The sequence below is a fragment of the Dryobates pubescens genome, chromosome Z, assembly GCF_014839835.1.
Source record: "Dryobates pubescens isolate bDryPub1 chromosome Z, bDryPub1.pri, whole genome shotgun sequence".
Taxonomy (NCBI): domain Eukaryota; kingdom Metazoa; phylum Chordata; class Aves; order Piciformes; family Picidae; genus Dryobates; species Dryobates pubescens.
This window is the reverse complement of record NC_071657.1, coordinates 35,485,639-35,511,900: the sequence shown is the minus strand read 5'-3', so window position 1 is coordinate 35,511,900 and position 26,262 is coordinate 35,485,639. Positions and strand designations below refer to the sequence as shown.

At 40.5% G+C, this 26,262-nt stretch overlaps 1 protein-coding gene across 1 annotated transcript in view; it reads left to right on the top strand.

The window, feature by feature from the left end:
* The window catches only part of SLC27A6 (solute carrier family 27 member 6), a 45,961-nt gene extending 35,007 nt beyond the window's left edge, over positions 1–10,954 (top strand). Inside the window, exons 6-10 of the mRNA XM_054178903.1 lie at positions 3,617–3,707; positions 5,796–5,994; positions 6,525–6,622; positions 9,119–9,249; positions 10,457–10,954. Of these exons, the coding sequence (XP_054034878.1) occupies positions 3,617–3,707; positions 5,796–5,994; positions 6,525–6,622; positions 9,119–9,249; positions 10,457–10,633 (696 nt within the window). The 3' untranslated portion in view covers positions 10,634–10,954. The remainder of the gene's footprint in view (positions 1–3,616; positions 3,708–5,795; positions 5,995–6,524; positions 6,623–9,118; positions 9,250–10,456) is intronic.
* The last annotated feature ends 15,308 nt before the right edge of the window (positions 10,955–26,262 follow it).

Below are 26,262 nucleotides of genomic sequence, written 5' to 3'. Positions count from 1 at the left end.
CAATACTAGCTGTGGGAAACAGCATTCATGACTGTCTGCCAACTAGATTTAACTCAATTCACCACCACTCTTTGGACCTAGCTCTCCAGCCAGATTTTTACCCAGCAAAGCGTTCAGCTGTGCAAGCCATGAGCAGCTAGTTTCTCCAGGAGAATGGCAAGGGAGACAGTGCCAAAAGCTTTACTGAAGACCAGGTAGACAAAATCCACAGCCTTCCCCTCATCCACTAAGCAGATGGTTTCATCATAGAGGGAGATCAAGTTCATCAAACAGGACCTGCCTCTCATAACCTATCCTGTCTCCAAGGTCTCCTCCTGGTCCTTCTTGTAGGTGGGCATCACATTTGCTAAACTTCAGTTAGCTGGGACCTGCCTGGTTAGCCACAAATGCTGATAAATCATGGAAAGTTGGCTTGATGAACACCTCTATCAGCTCTGTCAGAATCATTGTGTGGTTCCCATTTGACACCATAGACCTGTGTGCATCTAAATGGTGTAGTAGATAAGTAGGACTTGAGCTCTCTGTCAGAGCTCTCTGTTCAGCCAGGCTGATCTTCTCCTCTGCCAGGTTGTCTTACATTACATGGGAATGACTTGCTCCTGCACCTTAAGATGTTCTTTCTTGAACACGCAACCTTCTTGGACTCCTTTGCCCTTCAGGACTGCCTCTCAAGGGCCTCTGGTAACCAGTCTCCTAAACAGGTCTGTACTCTGGAAGTCCAAAGCAGTAGTCCAAATTGGTGCTGACCCTTCTCCTTACATCGCCAAGCTTTGAAAACTCTATCATTTTATGATTACTATGTCCAAGATAGGCCTCACCTTTCAGTTTACTCAGAAGTCCTTTTCTGTTCACAAGCAAGTCCAGTGAGATGTCTGTACTAGTTGGCACTCCTCCCAGCTGTGTCAGGAAGTTGTCTTCTACACACTCCAGGAACCTCCCAAGCAGTTTCCACTGTATTGTATTTCCACGTTCTCTCTCTCTGAATTTGTCAGTGGAATGATATAGCATAATTAATATTAAAATGGCTCCCTGTCTTAAATAAACAGTTCTGCAGTGTGTTAACTACTGGAGCTCTGCTTCTATCATCAGTGCAGTTCTGAATAGCAGTTTCTTCGGTCTGCTTCCTAACACTCATTTGCAGGAGCAGCTAGCTTCCTTGCATGCTGAAGCAGAGTTGACATGAAAGGCTTAGTTACAGTGCAGTTTCAGAAAAGTCAAGAGGAGGCTGAGAGAAGGAATGTTGAAGATATCATTAGCCATTGTTTTTAGTGATTTTCTTTTTTTTCTTTTCTAAATGTACATATTTAAACAAATATTTTATATGTATTTTTTATTAGGTTTGGGCTTTCAAAAATACATTTTATGGGCTTATTCTGATGTATAGCTGTTCTGTTTGTTTTACTTCAGTCTGCTGGACATAGAGCTGTATGTAGAAGAGCTGCTTTTACCTGATTTTCTTAATCATGAATGTTATGGAAAAGGCAACAATCACCCACTGGAAAGCTGAGAATGGCCCACAAAGAGCATGGCCATCCAATTCCTTTTTTGTTTGTTTGGTTGGTTTGGTTTGTTTCTTCAAAGTCATGCTACCACAACTTTTGAAGCGTTATTGACACATGGGACAATATGAGGAGATACCCTTGGGCATACTCTCCAGGGATTTTCTAAGCACCTATTTCTTTCTTAAACCAGGAATAGAAAGAGAACTGAGAAAGGGAAAAAGAGGCTTGTGTGTTCATATACCTGATACAGTAAAGGAAAAGGAAGAAACTTCTTCTCTTTCTATTGGCATAATTGCACAGCATGAAACCCCATAACTACAGATATAGGAAGTATAGCAGGAAAGATAGAAGGTAGGTTCAAAGTACAGTATTTTTAGCAGTGGAAAAGGAAAAGAACTAGAAAGGCATTTCTGTTACAGGTAATGCAGGCTGTACCTAGACTGAATACTTTGTTTTGGAGCTTTTGTTTTCAAGTATTTAATATGAAAATAAAGGTGTTTGCATTGAGACAGGTGTTTGCACAGAGGATTATTCATTATGCATGCCTAATACAATAAGTGGCATTTTCTCCTTTAAATTATATATTTTCATGACTTATTTTAAAAAGCTAACTGAAATAGGCATTGCTTACACTCTAAAGTTGCAGTCACTGTAAGAAGTAAGCAGCAGCTTAAAGAGTAAATGTCTCAACAGTTTTTGATAACCTCAAATATTAGATTAAAGTTTCTAACAACTTCATGCATCATACAGACAATGTGTTGAAAATGTATGGCTGTTGAGCCCTAAAGGAATGAATAGATGAGCTGAACAGGGCATACTGCTGTTCTAATCAAACACAGAAATAACAGATTAACGTCTCACTTTATGCCATTTGTAGTATTCATTGCATTTTATCTATCATATGAAACCTATTAAAGCAGTAGTGCTATATTTTCAGACTTAATTGAAAATAATGGTGCAATATATCTACAGAAATATTTCAAGTTAAGATAAAATAGTTATTCAACTCTCAACCCAAATTAGTTTCAGGAAAGCAAAGGGGTTTATGTTTTAGTGTCATGCTTCTAACTTCAATTTTGTAACACCATCCTTAAATTATTTAGCATTTCTTTATTTTGAAGAGTACACGTATATGTTAATGTGATTTAAAAATTGTTTTCTCAGATGCCAAGATTTCTCCAGGAGAAGATAATTATATATCCTTGTTTTGACTAGTTGTTTATGAAAAGGGAAGTCAGAGTCCCAAGCTGAGCAAACTGAAGCTGTAGGATAGTAACTGCAAACACATTAGTCCATATATTACTAGGCATGTATCTGTCAAAGTCTCAGAGGTCTAGTTTGGATTCTTATCATGGTAGAAAAATTAAGTGGAAACCAAGTCACACCCTGTATATTGGAGAAAAAAGGTACTGCTGTTTCTGCTGTTGTTATGAATATCTTAGTCTCTCCTTCAGCTCACTGAGAGCCACGTTTTCTAGAAAGATCCTTATGCAAGAGTATTATAAGTAGCTCTGCAGCATAAAGACTCAAGATACGTAACCACATCACATGCTGTGGGTGTACCTGTATATCATGTTGCTAGTGCTTGTGGTAAGACTTGCAGCCATACACCAGGCTGAGACAGCTTAAATGAAGAACTGGGGCTAGTTATACAAGGGAAAAGCTGAACAAGAAGCAAGTTGCCCTTTGTAAGGAGATTTAGGCCTTTGCTTTGCCAATTGTTTTGGATACCGGAAGACCCCAGGAACATTTTTCATATGGCCAGTACCATTAAATGTCATTTAAATTCCAAATATATTTCTCTAATCCTCACTCTTGTAGGCTCTTCCATTGATATGTGGATCTAATAATTTATTTGTAAGGAAACTAGTAAAACTGCAATTATGTATATTCATCAAATAGTTTTGAAAGTTACAAGGTTATAAATATGTTTTGATGTTGCTTGCCTTCAGATAAGGGTGCAATTTCTATACAGAGTATTTTGCAGTTTTGAATGGAACTATATTTTACTTTTAGATGAGCAAGACTGGAGAAAAGGTTTCCTTGCTTGTATTTGCTGCCACCAGATGTCAGTGTGTAGATGCGTAACTGATGACTCTTTTCCTCCTTTCCAGCTTTTTTTCCCTTTTGATTTAATCAAGTATGATTTCCTAAAAGATGGACCAATTAGAAATAATCATGGTTGGTGTGAGAAAGTTAAGAAAGGTAAGTGCATATTTCAATAGGATGTAAGAGTCTTCTGATTTTAATACAACTACTATGTAAAAATTTTTAAGGAGCTTTGCTGTTGTGTTATTGTACTATGCCAACATCAAGTGTTACTCTGTGCTCTGACAAAAGCAATATAATTTCTGATCAAAGACAGAACATTACTAAACATACCAGCTCTGATACCAGAAGAACTTGGGAGAATCTTGGATATATGTACGAAAGAGCAATGTTCAAAAATGATGATATGGTATTATAACTGACCTTGTAGATAAAGACAGAAGTGGTCTTTTAAAGGAGGTTAACACAGTGAGATGGCTGCCTAAGAAATCCACAAGAAAGACTGATGGGTTAGAGAAAATACTTTTTGTGAAACATTAAGTGATCCTGACAAAATTAGTTGATTAGAATTATCAATGTTTTGTTGTTATTTTAAAAGAGGTCATTTGATTGTAGCTGCCTTCAAATTACTCAACAAGTATCTGGTATCTCTTGATTACACCCTATTTGCCAAGATGATGTTGGAAACTGAAGCATCTCTGGTTTATTGTAGGAAGGTAACTGCTCTAATTAATGCCTGGAAGCTGAGGTGTGAAAAACTTAGTAAAGGTCAGGCAGACAGCTTTAATAGGGACCTGAAGCAGAGTGTCCAAAGAAGTTCTCTAACAGGTCTTAATCAAAGATGGGCACTTTAAGGAAAAACTGCTAGGCAACTAATCCTTTCACCTTAAAACACTACCCTTTCCCTTTTAGGGGAAAATGGTGGAGCTCTTTTGAAGCATAGAATAGAATAGAATAGAACAGAATAGAATAGACCAGGTTGGAAGAGACCTTCAAGATCATCGTGTCCAACCTATCGTCCAACACCACCAATCAACTAAGCCATGCAACCAAGCACCCTGTCAAGTCTCCTCCTGAACACCTCCAGTGATGGTGACTCCACCACCTCCTCGGGCAGCCCATTCCAATGGGCAATCACTCTCTCTGTGTAGAACTTCCTCCTAACCTCCAGCCTAAACCTCCCCTGGTGCAGCCTGAGACTCTGTCCTCTTGTTCTGATGCTGGTTGCCTGGGAGAAGAGATGAACCTCTGCCTGTCTACAACCTCCCTTAAAGTAGTTGAGAGCAATAAGGTCACCCCTGAGTCTCCTTTTCTCCAGGCTAAGCAACCCCAGCTCCCTCAGTCTCTCCTCAGAGGGCTTGTGTTCCAAGCCCCTCACCAACTTTGTTGCCCTTCGCCGGACACACTCCAAGTCAAGTCAACATCCTTCCTAAACTGAGGAGACGGTCTTAAATTTAAAAAATGTGCATACCCTTGGGCATTTTTTTTTTATAGTTTCATATTTATAATTCTTGTCTCTGATACAAAGTAACATCACTCTTAACCCTTGCTGTTCAGAATGTGCTTTCGAGAATGTTAGGCATTCGTACAACTATTCCACTTTTAGCAAACCAATGCCCTGATACTCTACATGCATAACAGGGTAATCCTTTCTCCATCTATTCTCTATTTATAGAAGGGGAAAAAATATGTTAAAACTTTTATATTTTACTCCAGAAAGGAGACAATAAGGCTATATAACATTAATAAAACTCTTAAGAATTTTCACAGAACATCTGAAAGGACTCTAAACAGGGGTTTAATACCTGTATTGAACACCTGCTTTTTATTAACACCTGTTCTTCAGTAGGAACCTGATGAAATCAAGACTCATTACTGGAAATTGAGTAAGGTGTAGGGAGTTGGACGTGGTATTGCCTTGAATTTTGCACTCTGACAGGATACTAAACCTAATAGTGAAGTCACAATTGGTTGATAACATTTCTTGGGAGAAGACTAATGAATCATGAGGAAGGAATACATAAGACTGGAAATTGAAGTGAACCATACTGTACTGTGTCTTTATGGTCACTCTGTATGTAGAGATGACCAAAGGAATTGTAAAACAGTAGAAGCAGGTAAGTATTTATTATTGAGTCTTACATAATGATCTTGTAAAATTGTATGTACCAAATCAATATTAATGTAAAGTAAAAAATGTGCAACGATACCTTAGGTTTACATTCTTTCAACTTGTCTGTATAGGTGAGGCTGGTCTTCTCATTTCCAAAGTCAATGCAAAAAACCCCTTCTTCGGTTATGCTGGCAATAAGCGACACACAGAAAAGAAATTACTCCGTGAGGTATTTAAGAAGGGAGATATTTATTTTAATACGGGAGATCTAATGGTTCAAGACCATGAGGATTTTCTTTATTTTTGGGACAGGATTGGAGATACCTTCAGGTATAATTTTTCTTTTCATATCTCGTTTATTAAAAACCATGGATATACAGAATAATGTAATACTGTTTGTTTTCAACTGGAAGTGTTTGCTTTATTACTATTGTGATGTAGTTAATAATGATCTTGAACTGGATGATAGGGTCTTAATTTTGAAAATGTTCCCCTGGAGCTGGATAGCTCATTTCCAGAGTGTTTTGTAGGAATTACTGCTCTTTGTATAGTCTTTCCTGTGAGCAAAGAAGCTAAATGATGGTTTTGCTAGGAGCAGGGAAGTTTTATACTGGAGAAAAATGTATCAGATGGTGAGGGTTGCTCAAAGCTGATAGATTTAGATAAATGCTTTACACTTTATCGTGACAGCTGATATGCAGTACCATTTGAATTGCAAGCATTGTCTTCTGGGATCAGATCAATGCACCAATGTGACAAGTGACAACAAATTTCAGGTGGTGTTAGTCTGAAATGAATGGAGGTGTCCTACTGAAGTTAATGGTTTTAAAAGAGTATTAAATTATTTTTTCATGTTTTAGATGGAAAGGGGAGAATGTTGCAACTACAGAAGTTTCTGATGTCATTGTAATGTTGGACTTCATACAAGAAGCAAATGTGTATGGTGTACCTGTGCCAGGTAAAAGAAGCTTTAGCAGTATGTTTTTCTTACTTGCAAACTCCAATAACTCTTTTATTTAATGTTTTAAACCTATGAATCCCTTCTGATCAAGTCATGTCTTCAATACCTAAATAAAATCTGGGTAAAGAAAATACCATCAAATTGTGAATGAGCCAGTCAGTCATGCATTTTTATGTACATTCAGTGATGTGTATTTTTAAAAAAGTTATCTAAATCAAAGTTACAAAGATCTATTCACATGTGTGTAAAATCCACAGATCTGTGTGTTGAAATAAAATGTCAGCTAGAATTAAAGTAACTCTAAACAGTGTGGCCAGCAGGAGCAGGGAGGTCATTCTGCCCCTGTACACTGCACTGGTTAGGCCGCACCTTGAGTACTGTGTCCAGTTCTGGGCCCCTCAGTTTAGGAAGGAGGTTGACTTGCTGGAACGAGTCCAGAGAAGAGCAACAAAGTTGGCGAGGGCTTTAGAACATAAGCCCTATGAGGAGAGGCTGAGGGAGCTGGGGTTGCTTAGCCTGGAGAAGAGGAGACTCAGGGGTGACCTTATTACTCTCTACAACTACCTGAAGGGAGGTTGTAGACAGACGGATGTTGGTCTCTTCTCCCAGGCGGCCAGTACCAGAACAAGAGGACACAGTTTCAGGCTGCACCAGGGGAGGTTTAGGTTGGATGTTAGGAAAAAGTTCTATACAGAAAGAGTGATTGCCCATTGGAATGGGCTGCCTGGGGAGGTGGTAGAGTCGCCATCACTGGAGGTTTTCAGGAGAAGACTTGATGGGGTGCTTGGTGCCATGGGTTAGTTGTTTGGGTGGTGTTGGATTGGTTGATGAGTTGGACGCGGTGATCTTGAAGGTCTCTTCCAACCTGGTTTATTCTCTGTATTCTATGTATTCTAAAGAAAAGTGTATGAAGACATTATTCTGCCTTACTTAACTTTTCACTTACCCACATAAACCATCTGTAAAGAGATACATTACAAAACCAAAGACAAGACAATAAAGCAAACAAAGAGAAAAAATGTTAAGAAAGAAAATGCGTTAATTTTGTTGTTGTTGTTTGGTTTGGTTTTATTTTGTTAATTTTCATAAGATCATCTGGCCTTCATTTCCATTCACGTTAAATAGTTTTATGAAATGTGTACTACATCTGGCTGGGATTGAGATAAGATTCTTTATAGGAGTCTGTATGTTGCTGCACTTTGTACTGCTGGCTAAAGTTGTTGCTAACTTAGCAACACTTGGGTTTCTCCCCGCAGTAAGTATGCTGGGGACAGGCAAGAATTTTGGAGCAGATGGAGATGGCAAGGGATGATCCATACCATATGATGCCATACTCAGTAATAAAAGCTTGAGGAAAGGAGGAGGGTGAGAGATTTGTGGTGATGGCATTGGTCTTCTCAAGCATCCACCACGTGCAGGAATTACCTGGATATGTCCTGCAATGGGAAATAGTGAATGAGATACTTTTTTTAAAATATCTTTTTTTTTTCTCTTTTTTTTTTTTGCTTTGCCTATGCATGCAGATTTTGCTTTTCCTAATCAGCTGTCAGTATCTTGATACATGACTCTTCCTTCTTTTCCCTTCCTATTCCATGGGAGAAGGGAGTGAGTTGCAAAGCTGGTTGGATGTTTGGCCAAGGTGAACCCACCACAAAACGACAGAAAAATGTAAAATGTGAATAAGGTGCCACGTATCTCTGGTTTAAAGCCACACCACAAGCAGATCATGATAAAAAACACTGAAAATAAGATTAAAAAATGCAAGAGCTTCTAATTTCCTATACAGTTAACTACCCAGTTTGTGCAACTGTCATAATAATTGCACTTCAGCATAAACAAATCAAGTTCCTTATAGATTTGCATTAGCAAAAAAACCCAAAACAAAACAAAACCCCAACAAAACCACAACACATAAAGGAGACAAAAGATAATGTTGGCAGAACATCTCTGCTGTTACTAGTGACTGATAGTTAAAGTGTGCAGTTCTTTTTAATTGATGAGTTAATTGCCTCTATATAGTTATCCATTTTGTCATTTTCCACAGTGCTCTCCCTTTCCAGTCAAACCAGTAAGACCCTTTGGTCTCTCCCTCTTTTAACAGTCAGATCTGCAGGTTTGAGAGTATGCACTGGCAATAGAGAAAAGCTAAAACTAAAGTGAAGCCATAGTTGGCTAATCCAGGAATGAGACTCAGCACTCTTGTTTTTCAGAAAGGAATGGTGTTGATGACTATCCACATATATTGATTAATCTTGACCATGGGACTTCATTTACAGTTATGTACCAAACTCCTTTATAGCGCTGTTGTTTACCTGACCACTTGAGTCACCTCCAAATATATGCATTGTCATGTGAAATATTAATGTAATCTTCAGTTTTACTGAAAATCAGAAGATGACTATCAGTTTATTAACACATAACAGTTCTTTTCTTGTAAGCTTCATCACTAAAATACCATGCTTCAAAATTCTCATCTCACTTCCTTTCTCGCAGATCATGAAGGAAAAGCAGGAATGGCCTCACTTATTTTAAAGCAGAATGCATCATTAGACTTGGAGCAAATGTATAAGCAAGTAGTGACCTATCTACCAAGCTATGCTTGTCCTCTTTTTTTAAGAGTCCAGGTAAGCTGCGTTGTTGCACAGTGCAAAGAAATCTCAATATCATTTGAACAGAGGGCTAGATGAATAACATAAAGTGCTTGTTCCTTTATCACTTCACTAGTTTTAAAACAGGTCCTAGTTGCTGTCTTAATTATTGGAGTTCTGGGAAAGGAATTAAACAATAAATCAATGAAATTTGCAGATTATGTTAAAATAGAGGAATTGTACACATGAGTAAGGATAGAGATCCTACAAAAGGATTTAAGGAGATTAGAAGCATGAAAATGGGAAAACAAAAAGATTCAGATTAACAAAATGTGAACAACTGCATCTGGAGAATATAATCTAAAATGCATTTTATTCACTGGCAATGACAGAATAGAGAATTACAGCTAACACAGGAGACAATGATTATGAACAGTAAGTGAAATGGCATTTTTGTGTAATATAATGGCAAAAGTTAAAGCATTTGAAAGGGTTCCTAGGTAAACTGAAAATCATCGTAATCATCAAAGCCATCCCTGTTTTTGTACTAATACTTTGCTGTAGTAACTGTCCAATTTGCAAAACAGAACAAAAAACTTCAGTCCCAAAGAGTTTAAAATATGAATGTAATACTACTGATTACATGTAGCTAAGAAAAAAATAAAAGAAGTGAGAATACAGAAAATACTTTATTTTTCATTTTCAGAGATAGTTTGCATATATATAAAAAATGTAAAGACAAAAGATAGGGAGAGAGGTCATAAAGCAGGGCTGAGAATACATAGGGAGGATAGAGAGAAGTGTTTCACTGGAGGTTGTTCCTACTACTTTTTCCAGGTAACTTAGTGACACTGATAAGCTTGAAAACTTTATATGGTAAAGATAGACTTTCATTTGGACATGGCTGAGTATGAGTATGGCAGATTTAGTATGTGATGCTTTGAACCTTTTAATTAAGGTGATAATGATGGTAGATAGAGAAAATTTCAAGTACTTTAAGTGCTTGATAATGACAGTTTTTACTCTGAGATTCGTTACAATGTGCAGTTTTGTAATGCACACAACTGAAGAAGCTGAATTGAGTCTGCACCATGGGCTATAACATTTTTCCTCCATGTCTCTGGATGTTCATCTATAGCAGCACAAAAGTTCTAGTTTTCCAGTGTTGACCTTATATCAAGTAAAATAAATGTAAATTTAAGGAAAATAACACATGTTTGACTAATATATCTTTCTTATTTAGGAAAACATGGAAGTGACTGGAACATTCAAACAACAAAAATTTCGACTGGTGGATGAAGGTTTTAATCCATCTACCATTACTGATCCTCTTTATTTTTTAGACAATTCTAAGAAAGCATATGTCTCGTTAACCAAAGAAGTACATGAGATGATCTTATCTGGGAAAATGAAACTTTAATTAACCTAATAATTGGCTGTTAAGGGACAGTCTAGACAAGCTACTGTAGCATTAATTACCAGTATTATACATAGTTATCCAGATTAATATTTTATATACTTGATAGTTACATTCATGTATGTCTTGTATCTTTCTTCATTTGGTCATTATTGTTGACTAATCATTTTTTACCTCCTGACACCAATTTTTAAGTAAATGACCTGTAAAAAATGAATGAAATTTATTTTATCTTAATTTCAGAATAAAGATGCTGAATCTGATAGTTTTTCTTAGTACTAAATAAACATATGTGGTATGAAGCATAGAAGAAAAGATTCATCATAAAAAAGATTGTGACATGAGCTGTTGGGTTTTGAGAGTGAAAATACGCCAGTACCATCTCTTTTAAAATGTAGTTTACACTTCATATATGCTTCTGAATATGTATTTTAAGAAACACTTGACAGTGGTTGGAAGAAAAAAGCTCTTCTGCAGAGGACTTGTCTTATGGAACATACAGTGAAAGAATGAAGCTGAAGAAAGCCCTCCAAACAAACATCATTGCTGAGATTTTTTTGTTGTAATGATCTGTGCTCTTTCATTTCTTAAACCAGATGTTTGGAGAGTCAAATACTGAAGACAGAGCAAACTTTGTGAAATGTTTATCAGCAGATAGCAACAGACAGAGAAAATGTGCACACTTAATGGGGATAATTGCCTATGTAGTATAAAGAGAATTATTATAGCAGCGTATGTAATGCATATTGACTAACATATAGCTTCCTTACTGTTATTAATGACTACCAAAGGTTATTATTTCATGAGTATAAAATACAGGAGACATTTTAAAATTCTAAGACATGTTCTAATGCTTTAAAAACATTTCAAATCAAGTATTATTTAAATCGAATTATGTACTGTCTCTGACTTAAGTCTGATTGCATAAAGTCTGGTTTGTAGCCTGTTTTGATACAGTACTTGTGCAGTGGCCTCCTTTAATAGATGTGATGCCAGCTTTGATCAGCCAGAAGCAGTACTATGGAATACTGAAAGTCCTTCATCTAGTGCAAGTAAGAATCACAGATTCACAGGATGTTAAGGGCTGGAAGGGACCTCGAAAGATCATCCAGTTCAACCCCCCCTGCCAGAGCAGGATCACCTATACCAAATCATGCAGGAACACATCCCGGTGGGTTTTGAATATCTCCAGAGAGGGAGACTCCACAACCCCCCTGGGCAGCCTGTTCCAATCCAGTGCTCTGTCACCCTCACAGTGAAAAAATTCTTCCTTATCTTTCCATGGAACTTCCTGTGCATCAACTTCCACCCATTGCACCTTGTCCTGTCATTGGGCATCACCGGGAAGAGCCTGGCTCCATCCTCTTGGCACTCACCCTTTATGTATTGATAAACATTAATGAGATCACTCCTCAGTCTTCTCTTTTCCAAGCTCCCTCAGTCTCTCCTTGAAAGGAAGATGGTCCACTCCCTTAATCATTTTTGTGGCTCTGCACAGGACTCTCGCAAACAGTTCCCTGAGGCCCTTCATGAACTGAGAGGCACAGAACAAGACACAATATTCCAGATGCAGCCTCATCAGGACAGAGGAGAACCTCTCTTGACCTACTGACCGCACCCCTTCTACTACACCCCAGAATGGCACTGGTCTTCTTGACCACAAAAGCACATTGCTGGCTCATGGTCAACCTTCCATCCACTAGGAGCCCCAGGTCCTTTTCCCCTTCACCGCTCTTCAACAGGTCAGTCTCCAACCTACACTGTATCCTGGGGTTGTTCTTTCCCAGGTGCAACTCTACTCTTGCCCTTGTATTTCATTAAATTTCTCCCTGCCCAGCTCTCCAGCCTAAGTCTCATTGAATGGTGGCACAGTATTTAGGTGTGTGTGATGGAGAGGTTAATAATTTATTAATATGAAATTTTAAATACAAAAATTATTTAAAAAAATAATACTATTAATAACAAATTAATCACTATTTTATATACAGATGCTAGTGCATGATTGTGAGATATATCCCATAACTGGTCTCATATGTACAATTTGAACCCAATTAGAATATTTACAGAATTAATTTCTGTTAAAGAATGTAGGGTGCAATTCAGCTGCTTGTCCACCAGATGGTGATTCAACAAGATGCTGCAGCTTTCACTATATACAGGAAAGTCACAAATGTCAAGGGCCATTCAATCAGAGGCTTAAACCGTAGCCAGTGGAGAATATGTGGAAAAGATACACTGTGTCTTTTGTTTGTAGGGAAGTTAGTTGCTAGGCTATGGCTGGCTGCTGCCTGCCTAGCTTGCTCCGGGGCTTGCTCCAGGGCAGGTCCATTCTGGGGCTGAAGCTGCTGGCAGGCCCACGGTGGGGCTTCCCTCTGGATGGCGGTACAAGGGGGCAGCCTTCACCTCCCGCAGCTGTTGTCCATCCCGTAGACTTCTGGCAGTCAGCAGGTTCCCTCCTGGAAAGGGTTTGAGCAGCTCCCTCGCAGTGGCACTGGGCCAGTGGAGTGGTCATGCGGGGCAGGGGCAGCTGTTCCCTGTGGAAAGGCTTGGGAGTCTCCCATCCTGTGTGGTGGTGGGTGGGGTGGGCTGTTCAGGGTCAGCCTGGTGCAGCAGCAGGGTCCGGACAGTGGGCCGCCACAGCAACCCCTGGGAAAGTGCGCAGCTACACGAAGTGGCAGTGGCTTCCCCTTGGCTCAAAGTGAGCTGGCGGGACTCTGTTGGGTAGTCCTGATTTTGAGTTGCCCTGGGGTTACAGGGCTGCAGAGCAGGCACAGGTGGCAGCTCCTCTTCTCCCGTGAATGGCAGGGTAAGGCAGGATGCGGCTGGGCACTGTCCCTGCTTTCATGAGCAGGCACACAGACCCTGTCTGCCGCTTTACAGCTGTGGCAGACATTTGGACTGACAAGATTTGGGCTAGTCCCTTCCCCATTAGCTGGGCAGTCTTAACCTTGGGGGTGCAGTCCTTTTTAAGATGCAGCAGTTCTCTCCAACTGACAGGACTGGCAAATACAACACTGGCTGTCTGGAGTTTCCAGAGAAGGACTCTCCTTTGCAGGCTCTTGGGGCTGGCTTCTCTCCATATTGCAGAGGCTGCTAGTATGCTTGTGAGCAGAGTGAGAAGGCTTACTAGTAATAGCTATGGAGCTTAGGCCTGGAGCTCTGTATCAAAGACAATAGCGCTTAGGCAAAGAGCAAAGAGCTTACAAAGCTCAGGCAAAAGGAGAGCAAAGGGACAATGACTTGTTTACAACTTGGGGTAATACTTGTAAGGTTCTTGAGGCTGGATTTGGCCTATGGGCAATTTTGTCAACAGGCAGCTTTAGCCTATAGAAAGTATGAGGCATATGGTGCCTTCACCACAGCATGTCAGCCACTCTACCTGGTTTGGTGTCATCAGCAAACTTGCTGACGGTGCTCTCTGTGTCTTCAGCTAGGTAATTGATGAATATATTGAACGGTACCGGTCCCAGTACCAGTCCTGGAGGGACTCCACTAGATAAGGCCTCCAGCTAGACTCCATCCCATTGGTCACAACTCTCTGACTTCTTTCCTTCAACTAGTTCAAAATCCACCTCACTACCTGATCATCCGGACCACACTGCTTCAGTTTAGGTGTAAGGATGCTGTGGAAGACAGTGTCAAATGCTTTACTGAAATCAAAATAAACTACATCCACTGCTCTACCATCATCTATCCACCTGGTTATGTCCTCATAAAAGGCTATCAGATTGGTCAAACATGACTTCCCCTTGGTAAAACCATGTTGACTGCTCCTAATGATGCTCTTGTCATTGATATGCCTGTTACGAATATACTGGTAATTCTGTGATTTGTGTTAAAGGTAGAGAATTCAGAGTGCACGGGGACTGGGGGTCAGGAGCTTGCCGGAGCCTGTTTTGAGGACAAAGGGGGAGCTGCATATTTTACAGACTTAAACAGAGACAGTGTGTTTGGCTAATTGGAAACACCAAGGCTGAGGAGAACTGAAAATTTGTTTTCTTTAGATAAGAAGCCTGGACGACTGAGCATGCGTGCAAGTGGATACTTTGATCCTTACCACACAGTGCACGGGAGCAGGGATCTGCCCACCTATTCTAAGACTCATTATCATATGCCTGCCTTCTATTTAGCATAAGGTTGTTTATGTAGATGATGTAACTATATAAGATGAAGAAAGCTATTGTAAAGCTGCTATGGAGGCGGAGTTTTTGTCCCCTCTCAAGCCCAGCACACTGCTTTGCTTGTCTTTTATTGCCTTTTTTTACCTTTTTATGATCTTTTAGTGCCAATAAAACTGTTACCAAAAACTTTTACCTGGAGTCATCTATAACAGATGGTGCAATGGCCGGGAATTGTCTGAACCTTCGCGTCTTTTGAACTCCAAATGAAGAGACACCCCACTGCATTTGCAGTGGCTTCATTGTAGTCAGAAGACAGAGAGGTCAGCACAATCAGAACTCAAATAAAAGCAAGCAAAGGGGTTTTTTTCCTTTTGTTTTGTTGTTGTTTTGTTGTTTGTTGTCCAACTGGAGTACGTGGACCCCGTAAAACTTTGTATGTGAGATCCAAGTGACAACAACCACGGTGGTGAGAATACCGCTTGGGGGGCAAGGATTCGGCTACAACAGGATTTGGCTACCTTAGTTTGAATGTTTGAGTTCCGGTGTTTCAGGTTCTGCAAGGGGGGAGGTGCAGTGGATCTGGCTGGTGAAGGATAGAAGTATTCGCGAGTAGGAAGTATTTGGATTATTCCACTTGCATGAGTATTTGTGGTACTGTTCCACTTGCATGAGTATCTGTGGTAGCCAGGAATAGTATTTGCGAGTAGGAATTGTTTGGATTATTCCACTTGCATAAATATTTGTGGTAGCCAGGAGAAAATGGGACAAAAGAAGAGTAAGTCACCAAAGCAGGACGGAGAGAAGGCTTTACCTTCTATTCCTCCAGAGAGTCCATTAGGGTTGCTTATTCAGTATTGGGAGGACGATGGACAGAGAAAAGGGAAATCAAAGGAAAGAATGATTCACTACTGTACGGAGGTATGGCCAAAAGAACCATTAAGACCACATGTGTTTTGGCCTATTTTTGGATCTTTTGAGAACTGGATTTGCCAAGCTTTGAACCATCATGTGAATTCTAAAATGTGTTTTAGTAAGTCAGAAGCTGAATATGCTGCTATTTGGATTAGGGTCTCACATCCCTCTCCTGTTCCAATATTAAAAACTGAGGATAAAGACAAAGATGAGGAAAAGGAGAAATGGGAAACCCTGGATAACCTACCACCACCTTTGCACCAGAACAGGGGTCAAGGTCCCCTAAATCCAATAGCCCCGCAACCACCTTCTCCTTCACCCACCTGAACAAGAAGCGGAGTGAGGAATGACAGGAATGAACAAGAGGGAGACAGTGTGGGATTACATCCACTCAGGGAAGTGTCTATGGGAGGGGGGGCAGCAAGGAGGAATAGGGTTTGTGACTGTACCTCTCAGTACATCAGCTGTCCGCAGTTTTAAGAAAGAGATGGGTGATCCCTTGCTGGATGATCCCTTAGGTGTAGCTGAGAGGCTGGACCAATTTTTGGGTCCCAATACATATACTTGGAAAGAGATGCAGTCTATTTTGAGTATTCTATTCACTGCAGAGGAAAGAAACGTGATTAGACAGGCTGGCATGAGAATATGGGAGAAGCAGAATCAGGGGGGGCCACCAAGAGATCAGAAGTGGCCTAATCAAGATCCTGGGTGGGATCAGCAGCAGCTTCAAGGGAGACAGAATATGGGAGACCTGAGGACTATAATAATAGAAGGAATCAAAGAAGCTGTACCAAGGGGCCAGAATTTTGATAAAGCTGTTAGAGAGCAAGAGAGCAAGGATGAATCTCTCATGGAGTGGATGGGAAGATTAAAGAAAGATTTGAATAGAATAGAATAGAATAGACCAGACCAGACCAGGCTGGAAGAGACCTGCAAGATCATCGTGTCCAACCTGTCATCCAACACCACCCAACCAACTAAACCATGTAACCAAGCACCCTGTCAAGTCTCCTCCTGAACACCTCCAGTGATGGTGACTCCACCACCTCCTCGGGCAGCCCATTCCAATGGGCAATCACTCTCTCTGTGTAAAACTTCCTTCTAACCTCCAGCCTAAACCTCCCCTGGAACAGCCTGAGACTGTGTCCTCTTGTTCTGGTACTGGTTGCCTGGGAGAAGAGACCAACCTCTGCCTGTCTACAACCCCCCTTAGAGGGGGCAACTTGTTTACCAACTGGGGTGATACTTATAGATTCCTCAAGGCTGGGTTTGACCAGTGGGCATTCTCATAAACAACTGGCCTATAGAAGGTGTGAAGCTAGAATTATGCCCATACTTGGTATTTGCATGAGCACTGCATGCGCTGGGTGCGTGCTGGCCTGGCTAATGCCTTGGCTTTTGTCTTCCTCCTGAAGGAGGGGGAACTTGTCCACATGCTGGGACAAGATCCAATATCTGGGCAAAAATGTGCCTTCACTACACAAGGTTGAGTTCTAGAGGCCTTAGACTTCCTAGTTCTCTCCCTGCATCCTCTGACAACAGTCTTATACTCCTCCCAGGTGGCCAGCCCCTCCTTCCATGATCTGTAGACTCACTTCTTCCACTTGAATTTGCTCAGCATTTCCCTACTTAACCATGCAGGTCTCCTGGCATGAAACCAGGCTCTCAAAAGAACAGGATGTCACAGAAAATTATCTCGTTTCTTTCTATTTTTTTTTCTTCCAACAAGACATTAGAACTTACATTGGGTTTTGATTGTCTGATTATCACTTTCATTGATTTTCCTTAAAAACCCAGACAAAGGATGCAGTAAAAAATATATACAAAGATTCATAGAATCATGGAATCAGAATCATCACAGAATCATCATGGAATCACAGAATGTTTTGGCTGGTAGAGACCTTTACAGGTCATCTATTCCAACCTGTTAGAGTGAGCAGGGACATCTTCAACTAGATCAGGTCACTCAAAGCCCCATCCAGCCTGACCTTGAATGTTTCTACGGATGGAACCACATCTCTGGGCAACCTGTTTCAGTTTTTCACCACCCTTATCATAAAAAATGTAGTTTTTAAACCTAGTCTACATCTAACCACTTTCAGTTTAAAACCCTCACCTTTTGTCCTGTCACAACAGCACACAACACTGCTTAAATGGCCCAAGGGATAGCAACTCCACAATTGCCATCCCAATGATTGATAACTCTCCCTGTGAAGAATTATTTCCTAACATCCAGCCTGAACCTTCCCTGGTGCAGCTTGAAATCATTTCCTCTAGTTCTGTCACTTGTCATCAAGGAGAAGAGGCTGGTCCCTTCCTCACTCCAACCTCCCTTCAGGTATTGTAGAGAGTGTTGAGGTCTCCCATCAGCTAACAACCAGACTGAACAACCCCAGCTCCCTCAGATGCTCCTCATAGGTCATGTGCTTCGGGCTCCTCATGAGCCTCGCTGCTCTTCTCTGGACATACTCCAGCACCTCAATGTCCTTCCTACCGTGAGGGGCCCAGAATTGAACACAGTACTGAAGGTGTGGGCCCACCAGTGCTGAGTACAAGGGGATGACTATGAGCCTGTTCTTGCAGGCCACAGTGTGCCTAACACAAACAGGATGCCATTGGCTTTCTTGGCTGCCTGGGCACACTGCTGACTCATGTTCAGTCAACTGCCAACCAATACTCTCAGGTCCCTCTGCAAATTGCAGCTTTCCAACCACACATGCCCAGTCTGTAGCTTACTATGGGGTTTTTGTGACCCATTTGTCCAGACCCAATGTAAAGCTTCCCTACCCACTAGCAGAAGGGGACAGCCACCCAGCTTGTTGTCATCTGCAGACTTATTCAGGGTTGTTATTACAACAGTAAAGCCTATGCAATTCCTGTGGCAAAAATAAATTGTAAAAACAATTTTTTAAATGTGTACCATAGACCCACAGTAAAATGTTCAGACTTGCAACAGAATATAAATTAATGAAATCAAATGCTTAGCTTTGGTATCAGGTTTATCACTCTTTTAATCTATTTTGGCTTTTCAGTGCCACTTATGACTAGTGAAAAGGTTTTACCACTTAGATGCCAAAAAAAGGAAGGGAAAAAAAAAATCTGAAGAGAAGGAAACAAGTAAATTCTTTCCAAAACAAAACAGCAAGCAGACACTCCCCACCCCTCCCACCCACACCACCCCACACCCCACTCTCAGGGAAACAGGCAAAAACCCCAAACAAGCAAACAAACAAACAAACAAAAAACAACACAAAAAGCCCAATACAACAAAAAAACTTCCCATTGATTGTCACCATTTGATGGGTTATTTTGTAAAGTATCCAGGATGAACATTGTTTCCATATGGAGGGGTTAAGGTGAAGAGAGCATTAGAGGAAGAAAAATGCCTGTATGCTACCTTTCGTGCTCTGCCCACTGCAGCCAATTAGTGTTCCTGACCTCAGTAGGGTATTTCAGCAGTGGCACACCTCTTCTAATATAGCTGGCTTGAGCAGCCTACAGGTGTTTTTTTTGCAGCTGTGACCAGTAGACAAATACCAAATTCCAGGTGCTTTCCTGGGGTTGGCCTGCTGGAAATCAGCTCCAGGCAGTCCTGGTAGACAGTTCATCATAGGAAAACAATGTGCCCTTCTGGCCAAGAGATGCATTTGGTTCTCCTCACCATCTATTCTACCCTAGTGAGACCACATCTGAAGTATTGTGTCTAGTTCTGAGCTCCCCAGTTCATGAGAGACAGGGATATACTAGAAAGTGTCCCATGGAGGCCTACAAGGATGATTAAGAGGCTGGAACATCTCTCTTACTAGGAAAGACTGGAAGATCTGGGGCTGTTTAGTCTAGAAATGAGATGACCAGGAGATCTTATTAATGTTTACAAATATCTGAAGTGTGGTGTCAGGAAGAGGACAGTCTCTTTTTCATTGTTACCCTGTGATAGGACAAGGGGCAACAGACACAAACTGGAACACAGGAAGTTCCACCTCAGCCTAAGGAAAATCTTTCCTGTAAGGGTGATAGAGCACTGGAACAGGCTGCCCAAAGAGGTTGTGGAATCTCCTTTTCTGGAGACCTTCAAGAACTGTCTGGAGGCATTCCTGTGTGATCTGTCCTAGGTGATCCTTTGGAAGGGAGGTTGGACTCCCTGATCTCCAGAGGTCCCTTCCAACCCCTACAGTTCTATGATTCTATGATTCCTGTATTCCTTAATGTAACCAACACAGCCTGGACAACCTGTCTGGGTTCAAATGACAGCAAAAGAGTCCTGTCCCGTGCACTATCTCAGGAGGGGTATCTTGAGAGGGAAAATCTACAGAACCATAAGCTTTATACTTCCTAAAGGGAAAACAGTATATTGTTTTCAGTCCAGTAATTTTCTTTCTTTCAGCCAGTAGATTAGGTGCCAGTAGATGCACTGAAACATGTTGCAGCAAAATGCTGCATTTCTTAGGGATATCACAGTATAACTAAGGTTGGAAGAGACCCCAAGGATCATCGAGTCCAAATATGTGAATTGTTGAACTGGAAAAAATAATCAGGCTGAATAATAATGATCTTTATGTCAAACACCAAAGCAGGCCTTCATTTTAGAATGAGAAAAATATTTGGATCAACCTGTTTGTGTCTTATTTTCATACCCACATCAAAATGTGGAATGCCACAGGCTTTAGTGTTACTGCAAAGCTATACCCTAGTATTTATCTGGGAGATTTCATTTAATGTAATAGGGATGAAGAAGCAGCTGAGAGTGTAGGGGGTATGGATGGAGGGCTGCACTCACATACTGGGAAAAAAAAAAAAAAAAAAAGGATAAAAAGGAGAGATCACTTCCCAGCAGGAGTAGGGAAGTGATCATGCCCCTATACTCAGCACTGGTGAGCCCACACCTCAAATACTGTGTTCAGTTTTGGGCCCCTCACTATAAGAAGGACATTGAGCTGCTGGAGTGTGTCCAGGGAAGGGCAACAAAGTTGGTGAAGGGTCTAGAGAACAAGTTTTAGGAAGAATAGCTGAGGGAACTGTGATTGTTTTGTTTGGAGAAGAAGAGACTGAGGGAGACTTCACTAGTCTCTACAATCTACCTGAAAGAAGGTTGTAGTGAGGTGGGGGTTGGTCTCCTCTCTCTAGTATCAGGTGATTCAATGAGAGAATATGGCCTGAAATTCTGCCAGTGGGGTTTAGATTGGGTATTAGGAATTTTTTTTCCTACTGAAAGGGTGGTCAGGCATTGGAACAGGCTGCCCAGGGAGGTGGTGGAGTCACTGTTCCTGAAGGTGTTCAAGAAACATGTGAACAAGGCCCTTTGGGACATGGTTTAATGGCCATTGGTGGTCTTAGGTTTGTGGTTGGACTCAGTGATCTTAGAGGTGTTCTCCAACTGACATAATGCTATGATTCTATGATTCTGAAATAAAGATAATTGGTTTTGAGACATAATGTATGTATCTTGAAGTTTTCCTTTGCAGATGGTTACAGTTCATGATGAAAGAAATGCTTATTTTAGAAGAGTGAGATTGGGATTATCATTTAAGGACGGCAAATTTTGGTGAGGGTAAACACATATCTGATTTCTTGTCCTAGTGCATCTGGTGTATTTAATACATTTAGAGCCTGGATTAATTTTCCTAAGTCTTTCTCAGGATCTACATCACACAGTAAAAATATATATAGTTCCTAAGCAGATCATGACCTGAGTTTTATCCTCCATGGTAGGCAGATACAGCTTTTTAATAGATGAAGCACTGAAACATCTATATTTTTCCTCATCCTCCCATCAACATTCCTATATATGAAACAGCCACCATAAAGAATGTGTTTCAAATGACCTACAAATTCCTTGCAGATGACATAAAGAAAACATATTCTACTGCTGGTTTTGCATATTTTCTGTGGAGAAAATAAAGGTAAAGGGAGTACCACATTTGATTGCAGCTTTAAAATTAAAAAATATTAGATAGCTATGGGAGGAAAGATATAAATGATTCTGTACCTAAATGAAAACAAAACAAAATAGAAAAAAGTTACAATTATTTTTTCAGTAGCCTTGCCCGAGCTAACAGTGCAACTAGTAATCTGATGTGCATTCTAACAGATAGAAGAAATTATAGACATAATAATAGAAACACACACTGAAAAGTGTTAAGTCAAAACTAATTTCAAGCAAATAATGGCCTTCTGTTTAAAATATGCCTATTTACAGTAAAATTAGATGCAAAAGTACAGCAGAGAGACAAAGAAAGTAGTAATGTAAGGAATAAATTAATTCAATTAATTATGTGATGTAGACGACAGAGCTAGTTTTAAATAAACTATGTTACATTATCAGAGTGAAATGAAATCTTTATATCCCTATCAAATCCACAATTTCTCCATAGACCAGGAATCTTTTACCAAGTTTTCATTCATATTCTAAAAGAAACTGCACTAGACACAGTTCAAATCAAATGGTCAGGAATTGCTTTTGCAAGAGGAGAAAATCAGTCTTCGTTGCTACTTTGCAGCAGGAGATGCACTGACCTATTTCCATCGGGAGCTGTTCCTGGCACTGTGAGGTATTTCTGCATTAGAAGTGGGGCATTTTGTGTTATGTCAGCTCTACCATACCAGGCATAATTCTTTCTTATGAAAAGGACACTTCAACTGGCAAATCCTCCTTTCTATTGTTGCTGTTGTCTCCTTGTCTTCAAGTAATTGATATTCCTACAATGACAGAAGTAATAGTTCTTACAAGTGTGTATGGACAGTATAGGACTAGCCAAATTTATTAAGTTGTTTTTTTTGTGTTGGTTCTGAGTTTAGAACTCAACTAAATGGATCAGTTCACTTAAAAAAACCCAAACCAAACAAACAAAACAACTCCCACTAATAACAATGAAAAATCACAATGAGAGTAGCTCAGAAAGACACCTCTTAAACATCTCCATTAGCTACATTTCATGGTGCAAACTTTTGGTGCTTTTCCTATATTTTTAAAAATTAAGTTGTTAAAGAAACTGTATGTTGTCAGCAGAGCAGAGCAGAATAAACCAGGTTGGAAGAGACCTTCAAGATCATTGCGTCCAACCTATCGTCCAACACCACTTAATCAACTAAACCATGGCACCAAGCACCCTATCAAGTCTCCTCCTAAACGCCTCCAGTGATGGCGACTCCACCAGTATATCCCAAACTAGCCACTGAAGGTGGTAACTGGAGGTAATTAAGCTGATCAGATAGAGTGGGATACAGGGAGCAAAGAAATGCTTCAAACCCCTTACCATTTTCTGGTAGGAACTAGCACTTACTCTTTGCTGTGCAAGGAATTTCATAAGAAAGCGGGATGCAGCCTGTGAAAATTCTTTTACAAACCAAGAATCAAAACATTAGTTAGGAAAATTTGGACTATATTCCAGATTTGTAAGTGGATAATTACTTATGCACTAATCTAAATCAAAATCTTGCATACAAAGGGACTTAGAGGCTACCATTTTGGAAAAGTCCAAGGGTGTGTCACATATTGAAGTCCTATTACTTGAGGGCCCTCCACTTATAATCTTCCACCTTTACCATATTTTTATTGTGTTAAGCATATCTGTATTTTCATATATACATACACATATTTAACAAACTATGAGAGATCTAGGTTTTTGTTTCATTTGAGGCCATCACTCTTGGGAGTAAACGTGGTTCATCCTTTGAAGCTGAGTAGGTATAGTTATTGTTTTGGAGCCTAGCTCAGTAACTCAAGTACTTAGTGAAATTCACAGACTTCACTTTGGATGACAGTGCCTCAAAGAAGACCAACAGCATCCTGGCCTGTTATCAGGAATAGTGTGAACACCAGGAGTAAGAGCGGTGATCTTGTCCCTTATTTGGCACTTGGTGAGGTGGCACCTCAAATACTGTGTTCAGTTTGGGGCTTCTCGCTGCATGAAGGACATTTAGGTGCTGGAGTGTGTCCAGAGAAGGGTAACAAAGACAGTGAAGGACCTAGAGAGCAGGTCTTATGAGGAGTGGCTGAGGGAACTGCGATTGTTTAGTCTGGAGACAAGGAGGCTGAGGGGAGACCTTGTTACTCTCTGCAACTGCCTGAAAGGAGGTTGTATTGAGGTGGGAGTCAGTCTCTTCTCTCTAGCATCAGGTGATAGAATGAGAGGAAACAGCCTGAAATTGTGCCAGCAAAGGTTTAGATTGGATAATAAGAAAAACTTTTTTATGGAAAGAGTGGTCAGACATTGGAACAGGCTCCCCAGGGAGGTGGCGGAGTCATCATCCCTGGTAGTGTTCAAGAAACACCGTGGATGTGGTGCTTTGGAACATGGTTTAATGACCATGGTGGTGTTAGGTCAACGTTTGGACTCGGTGATGTTCTATGATTCTGTGAAATAAAAAGGGTGAGTTATATGCCTGAAAATCGGATGCACAAAAGTCAGTTCAAAGAGCAAGCATGGCCTAAATCAACTAGTGAGAAACAGTGAGAGGAGGATTATGTCTTAAATCCATTTCCTGCTGTTGCATAGGAATCTAATTCCCATTTGCTGGGAGCACAGATACATTTGAGCTCTCTACTGGAATTACACAAACCCAGTTTTAGCCAAGGCTTGCAGTTCTACAGTTTGCCCACAAAAGGTAGCCATATGCATTCAGCTCATTTTCTCTGTAAGCATTTCACTAGAATTATAAATTAAAGATAGAAGAGGCAATTACTTATTGATGACATGTGAAAGCACTGTAATCAGTCATACAGATCACTGCAATAACAAAGCCATATTCTTTTGTAAAATGAGGAAAACCTCATTTGAGCTGTAAGCAATATGACCCCATTTCAACTTTACTGGCCACAAAAATCCAATTTTTGTGAGGAGAAGCTTACATCTACTCAAATACCTGTAATCTGCCATTAACAAACTGGTTTTGTTGGGCAGTTTGTGATTAAAAACAATGGTGAGTATGACTCACCATTGTCTTTGTCCATTTTGTACTGGCCTATTTCTGCTACAGTGAGTTCCTATGCCATTTGTCATGTATATTCTGAAATAGCTTGAGGTAGTAAGTTTTCTCCAGACAGACAAATTATTTTTCAATAACCTATGACTTCTTCATGTGCTATATGAAAACCAATTTTCTTTAGAGAACTGTGGAATACAAGTAAATGATCTTCAAATATTTTTTGAGATCGCTCAATTTGCTCAGGTAGCTCCTAACACCAAACAAAAAGAAGCTCTCCCTAACTAAAATGTTGATACTACGGTCTGCATTTTTCTTGAACCTCACCATATGACGTTCTGTAGAAGTATTCTTCTTAGAAGGCATGTGACCCAGTTAAAACAATCTCTGCCTTGCGTTGGTAGATAAAGAACAGTATCGGAAAAAGAGTGTCTAAACAGTTTCCAGGACTGAATGAGGACTGTCAATGAATCTCCAGTTGCCTTTTCAGGTGAGTCTTTAATGACAGACAAGTAGTGGATGACAAAATATCATTTTGTTAGCTCTGATGTACATGTTCTGTTAGCAATTCCCACAACTGCAGTAGGAATCAGTATATCGGACAGAATTCAAATGGAAATTATTCTTTCTGTATCTTATAAATCCAGTATCTTGCCTTCTGTCACCTCTATCCTGTCTCTCTTTAATAAATAAAGCTCTTACTTATTCTCAGTACACAACCTGGCAGGAGCTTGAAACTGTAAAGTGAAATCAACTAAAGCAATAGCCTAGATAGCATAGGGTCTGCTGCTTTTAATAAAATATTAAAATGCAAATATATATGACTCATTTTCATGTCATCCTGTTGAAAAAAAATAGCTCTACATAAATGTTTCTTGAGCTGCAAGAAAATTAAGTATTTACTCTAAGGCTAGAGTCACCCAGAAGTAGTTATTAAAAAAATATTGAAATATCTAGTTTCCAAAACTGCAGGTTTTTGAATCTTAGGACAAGTTTTTCTGAACAATTAGACATGGCTAATTGTAATACTCAGCAGCTGCTGGTCATTCCAAAGTTTCTATCTCTCTAAATTCTTCAAGCATTGCACCTAGCAACATAGAATCAGAAAATCATAGAATGGTCTGGGTTGGAAGACAACTCCAGAGATAGTCCAACCCCCTCTGCAACAAGCAGGGGCATCCTCAACTAGATCAAACTGCCCAGAGCCCTGTCAAGCCTCACTTTCAGTATCTCCAGGCATGGGGACCCAACCACCTCACCAGGGAACCTGTTCCAGTGTTCCACTACCCTCATAGTAAAGAAATTGTTCCTAACATCCAATTTAAATCTACTCATCTCTAGTTTGAAGCCATTGCCCCTTGTCCTATCACTACAGGCCTTTGTAAACAGTCTTTCTCCATCCTTCTTGTTGACCCCCTTCAGGTACTGGAAGGCTGCTATTAGGTCCCCCTGGAGCCTCCTCTTTTCCAGGATGAACAACCCCAGCTCCCTCAGCCTGTCCTCGTAGCACAGGTGCCCCAACGCCCTGATCATTTTTGTGGCCCTCCTCTGGACCCTCTCCATCGGGTCCATGCCCTTCCTATATTGAGGGCTCCAGACCTGGATGCAGTACTCCAGGTGAGGTCTCACCAGAGCAAAGTGGCACAATCACCTCTCTGGATCTGCTGGCAATGCATC